The sequence below is a fragment of the Phalacrocorax aristotelis genome, chromosome 5 (assembly GCF_949628215.1).
Source record: "Phalacrocorax aristotelis chromosome 5, bGulAri2.1, whole genome shotgun sequence".
Classification (NCBI taxonomy): Eukaryota; Metazoa; Chordata; class Aves; order Suliformes; family Phalacrocoracidae; genus Phalacrocorax; species Phalacrocorax aristotelis.
In genome coordinates, this window is record NC_134280.1 from 52,891,147 (window position 1) to 52,897,146 (window position 6,000).

General features: G+C 47.0%; 1 protein-coding gene across 2 annotated transcripts in view; it reads right to left on the reverse strand.

Moving 5' to 3' along the window:
• MOB2 (MOB kinase activator 2) overlaps window positions 1-3,321 on the reverse strand; it is a 118,105-nt gene extending 114,784 nt beyond the window's left edge. The window contains exon 1 of one of the 2 annotated variants that reach the window (XM_075094547.1): window positions 3,182-3,321. In XM_075094547.1, the coding sequence (XP_074950648.1) occupies window positions 3,182-3,198 (17 nt within the window). In that variant the 5' untranslated portion in view covers window positions 3,199-3,321. The remainder of the gene's footprint in view (window positions 1-3,181) is intronic. The other variant, XM_075094543.1, reaches the window with a different exon arrangement.
• Window positions 3,322-6,000: the final 2,679 nt, after the last annotated feature.

Below are 6,000 nucleotides of genomic sequence, written 5' to 3' on the forward strand. Positions count from 1 at the left end.
CTTCAAGAGCAAATCAATGCTGTTTGTAACACAAAAGCCCGCAATCTCTTCCAAAGAGGGTAATGTGGATCTCCGTCAGATGTCAGTGAGCAAAGCAACTAAGTAGCACTGATCTCTAGTCAGAATTGCAATGAAAATATATCCTATATACAACAAAAAAAGCTCAGAATAGCCTTTTTTTTAAATGGCAAGAATGCACTGAAGAAACCATAGTCTTTCACCAACATCAGTATTAAGGCTATGTTCAGTAGAAAAGTAAAAGATACCAACCAACCACAGAAAAGACCTCGGGTTTATTTTGGTGCTAAACTGAGCACTGTAACATGCCAGCAGCTTGGGTTTTTTCAGCTTTCTTCCCTAGGGCTCGATTGGATTTTGAAGCACTTGACTGAACAGAAGGTAGCACCCAGAGAAGTTTTGCTGTGTGACCATGTAAGCCTATAGCTGTTCGTTAATCTGTAATAAATTCACTATTGTTTATAAGATTCAGCTTCCGCTTTTTGTATATTAAGCACTCTGAGGCGATCAGAGACACTTGGGCTGCTGCCCTTTGTGGTATGATTAGAACTTACCCTTCCCCCACTTTCCAAGAGACCACAACCGAAGGGGAGGACCAGCAAAGAATAAAGCAGATCTCACTCTAAATCGTCTATCGGATAAATGTGACATGAGCTTGAAGGGTAGAGATCTAGAATAGAAGCAACTGTTACTGCTGCCTAATTTAACACACTTGCACTTGAAGATTAATTTCTCAGGAATACCAAGTCAAAACACAGAGGGTGTTTCTTGCACCAAAACATTAAGCACAACCGATAACATGAGACATACAAGAAGGGTTCTTGAGAACAAGCACATGGAAAACTATTTGCAAACCAGCATGTTACCAAAGCAGTTAGGAATAAGAAAGATCACAATACTTTTTTTAGCGGTGACATTCAGGAAAGAGTGACAACACCAAAAAGCAGACCAATACAATTTGCTCTCCAGAGGCAGAAAGACATCAACACAAACTGATGGGTTACTGGGAGTGTCCTGTTTTCCTACTATCTCTGCAGGTTTTTCTGCAGCCCTTCCCTTCTCGCACAAGAGGCCCAAACAGCTGAAGTTTTCACTGAAAGAAAGGCTGAGTAACACTACCCAAACTTCTGCGCTAGCAGAGGAACATCCTCAGTTTCTTTCTCAAACAAACAGCAAGAGGGATGTTTTCATTTATACACATAGTTGCTAACAGCACCCATAACTTGGACAGAATAACTAAGGGTGCCTCAAGCCTTCTACCCCTTCCCCCTTCAAAATATCAACACTCTCCTGTCCTGCCACAAAACAAATAGAACTCAAAAAGTTTTGAAGGAGAAAACATTAAGAGCATCCATGTGACAACACTGGGTTTGGTCAGGCAAGAAACGTATCAGGAAATAGCTCAAAACAAGCGAGTAACACACAAATGACTCAGGATCCATTCCCATTACAATGGGGAAAACAGGCAAGTCTTTTTCCATGCAAGGACAGACCCACCCACTCCAGGGTAAAAAACTATGGAACAAATGCCAATTTTTTTCATAGCAACTTCAAAAAGCCCAAAATATTTTTCATTAGAAAACCAGCATCTTAACATATTGAGAGTTTGGCTAAACTAAACCTTGATTCTTCTCTGCTTTACAACATCGCTCACACAAAATGAGTGCAACTGCATAAACAAGGTATTTGAGTCATCCAAATGTCTTGTATAAGTCCTGGGTTTGACTTTTTTTTTTGTCATTACAGCAGCACTTTGACACTTCAGCTTTTACTTTTACAAAGCAAATGTAACACACCACCCGTACTTTGTGGTTGTTCTGAAACAAATCAAAACACGCTTGTCATTTATATTTTCATTAAGACCATGTAACAATAGAGTGCAGCCCTCTGACTTACAAGGCACAAGTGTTGCAGTACATGGCATATAGACCCCTTCACATGCGACAAACACTGCATTTCCCCTGCTCAGCCTGTGGGAGGAACACTCAGCCATCAATATCTACCCCACAGATGTTCAGCATTCGCTCCACCAGATTGAGCGGCCAAATCTAGAGTAAAGCATAACTGGTATTGACAACTAGCTCAAGAGTCAGCCACATCTAGTTTGAAGATAAGTAGCAAGTGCCATACTTTCACCAGCAAACAATTCAGCTGCAGACAAAAGGCAACACACACACAAGGTATCTTTCTAACACACATCTAGCAACCACAACAAGATCGTTTATTTTGTATTCTAGGCACATCACATCAGAAAAGGAAGTAACCTAGATGGCAAAGATCACATTCAGGAACTGGATCAAACTACTGTAAATAAGAAATTAAGGCCGGCGAGTTATCACTGCAATACTGGCTTTGCTGAAGCATAATCCTACTGTTCATGCAATTTTGAAGTATAATTATTCACAGTTCACCTGAGTGTAGGTCGCCAGCACAATTCATGCAAGATTTTATCTTGCTTGGGGTAGTGGTAGCATATCAGGTCACTCCCATCGACTACATCTCCCTCTCCTGCACTAAGGTTTTCAGACCTAAAAGCAGCAGCAAAGTGCTTTCTACCTTCTGTCTCTGCGTAATTAGCACTATTAATCCCAGGCTATCCAAGCCCCCCGGCGTGGCTCTGATTGGGCTTTAATCTCCGCCGAGGTCTCTTCTTCCTCTCCACAGAAAGCCATTTAAACCTTGGCAAGCCTTTCGGTTTAAAGTGATGTTCTGCTGCAGAGGTATCAGTCCCACACCGTACCCGTGGGAAGCACGGAGACCTGCAACGCCTAGCCCACCTCAAAAAAGGAAGGAAAGTTACTTTTTCAGAGCGCGACCGCCTGGCAAGAGGCAAGGGCTCCCCGGCACCTCTCCCTCCCCTCAAGCGTGGAGGCTGCGCCCGGCGAAGCTCGCCCCTGCGCGGTCCGGCCGCCCTCTCTGCCGCTTCCTCTCGCTGTCACCGCAGAAGCGAACCCGCCGCTCGTCACCTCCACCGCTAATAACCCGTTTGTCACTCGCGCCGCCCGCGGGGTGTCCCGCACCCTCACGCGCCCAACGGCTCGCCCTCGCGCCCCCAACCGCTTCCCCCCCTCCCCGACAACGGCCGCGGGCTGCCCGGCAGCGAGGAAACCCGCCGCGGGGGGGACCGGGCCGCGGGGGGACTGGGACAGGGGGCCCCACTCACCCCATGAGCCAGTCCATGGCTGGGTCCCGCCGCGCCGGCAAGCTGCCGCGGCCGCCGCCTGCCCGCTCACCGCCCGCTCATGGGGGCCGGGTTCCTCCCTCCCGCCCTTCCTTCCCTGCGGTCGGTGCCCCACCGCCGCCCGGCTCGGCTGCGGCTGGGCGGTGCGGGCGGGGCGGCCGCCGGGTCCCCTCCTCAGGCTGACACTCGCGCACTGGGGCGGGCGGAAGTAAACATACGGCGCTGGCGGCCGCTAGGCGCCAACCCGGAAGCGGCCCCCCGCCTTCCCCTCCCCCCGCCGCCGCCGCCGCCCAGGGCACGCTGGGAAATGTAGTTGGGGCACGGGCCCTCAGGGCTTTGGCGTGGTCGGTGCCTCAGGGGCTCTCAGTCCCCAAGCCAAGGCCCTGCAGCGTCCCTCGTCCCCTCCGGGGGGATTTCGTCGTTCAGGCCTGTTCCGTAGCGGTTCAGCTCCCTGAACTCCCTGAGGGGAAGCTCCATGTCAGGGCCCCTGAGGTAGTGCTGGGGTGGTTACACGACTCCTTGTCTCAGAGTTTGTACAGCAGATACTGAACTTTATAAGATGCTGAACTTTACAAGTACTTAGCAGTTGACAGATATGAATTATGACAATAGTTCAATGACTGTCACTGAATAATAATTTCTGCTAAATTCATAGAGTTATTTAGGTTGAAAAAGACCTTTAAGATCATGAAGTCCAACCGTTAGCCTAGCACTGCCAGTTCACCACTAAACCGTGTCGCCGAGCACCGCATCCAAACGTCTTTTAAATACCTCCAGGGATGGTGACTCAACCACTTCCCAGGGCAGCCTGATCCAGTACTTGATAACGCCTTCAGTGAAGAAATTTTTCCTAATATCCAATCTAATCCTCCTCTAGCACAACCTGAGGCCTGCGTGAGAAACTGCGAGGCATGCATTCTGGCATCCTGAGAGAGTGGAGCCTTGGATGAGGAATGCAGGCAGGCTGCCTCCCTCACCTGCCTTGTCCTTTCTGCTACTGGATGCACCTTGTGCTCCAGAATCTGATTCAAAATCCTTCCTTTTTCAGTTCCTCCAATTGCAAGAATAACCGACCAACTACTAGCTCCACAAAAGCAGAGAGATTAAACTGCACCTCTTTGAGATGTAAACAGTCCTAACAGTCCTAACTGTATTAAAGAGAATAAATTATGATTCTATGAAATAATTTCCATCCAAATCATTGAGGCCCAGCATTTCCAAAGGCTTTGTGAGGCAGGTGGGGGATGTCCCCTTCACCCGTTTCCCCCATCAGCAGCATCTGCTTAGGTGGAGATGTTTACAGAGGCAGATCTGCTGGGGGTGATCTCATGCTTTGGGCACATGTGTTAATTAAAACCTATTTGTGTTATGGGAGAGAGAGTTACTTCATTGGACTCTGCAGGCACCAGCCTCCTGCGGGCAGGACCATCTTTCAGAGGCTGTTTGAGCCATCATCCTCCTCCCCTGCCCTGCTTCCTCCACCCAGTTGTGCCAGGGGCACCAAGTTTCCTCTCAGCTCTGTGGTGCTGTGAGTGTGGGGGCCCCCAGAGCCCCTCATCCCACAGTCACCCACCTGTGGCCCCCCTTGTTCAGGGAGGATGAGTCAGTCTCCAGCCATCACAATGACTCAGAGGACAGTTTCAACAGAAAAGCATTGTCCTGGGGCTAGCAATACATTGCAAGTAGGTATCATGGGGTGATTTAATAAGACCATGTCTTGGTTGTGGTTCTTTGTATCTCTCTTGCCTTGAGGAAAGGCAGTAGAATTATTTTGTATTAAAAACCATATTGCGCCATCAATTCTGGAACCGACCTTCCCTCTGAAATCTGCTGTGGATCCCTTTGCATGACACATTACTGCTTTATTTTGCCATTCTCCTGTAACAAAACTTCACCCTGAGAATTATTTGGGTATCCAGCAGTATAATATAAGAAATGGAAGACCAAAACTTGAAAACGTATGTTGCCTATGTTCAAACTGAATATTTTTCTTTAACATCTACATTTTATCTTTTAACTGTTTATAGTTTTAGTTATCTTTGCATTTAGAAAATGTAGCAGAGGATAGGAAAGAGGTCTCTTGCAGCAAAACCCCACATACTTTACTGAGTGGCTGGGATGAGGATTTTTTACAATGTTTAAAATACCCAATCAAACCATCTGCAGAAAATAATTATCCTTTATGCAGACACTTGATCCAGCCATTATCTGCGAACATTTGAGAACAGATGTCCCTCATTTGAATTATGTTTTCTTGTTGCCCTTTGTTAGGAGTATTTTTGGCAGGGCATTTGAGGATGAGCTCCATCCAATTTTACTGTGGGGTGCATTGTACCAGGAGTAGGGTGTTTAGTCATATGACACAGGTTTTAAAGCAGAGATGACTTCTGATACAATGAGTTTGTCATGTCAGAATAGCTGTTTTCCTCCTGATTGTATCAAGGAAAATATACAGCAACTGGCACTAGGAGAATTACTGGTGCAGAAGAAACTCATACAACGAACATCTATTTCATTAATTTTTGTATCACACCTTCCAATGTCACAAAGTATTTATCTATGTCTCGCCTAAGGTGATTATTTTATAATTTTTTTTTCATTGCCAAATTAACATTACGCTGACTGTTTTTTTCCTTCTTCCCTCAGCCACTGGAAACCCCAGAATTCCCTCTGGCAGATCGAGGATTTCTAATTCATCCCTGTTCAGTCAGGTCCCTCTGTGAGCAGCTCTGAAGAGCAAAGGATGTGCCAATCCAAGAGCAGTTTTCAGTGGTTGTCCTGCAGCCCCCCTTCTGTTTCTA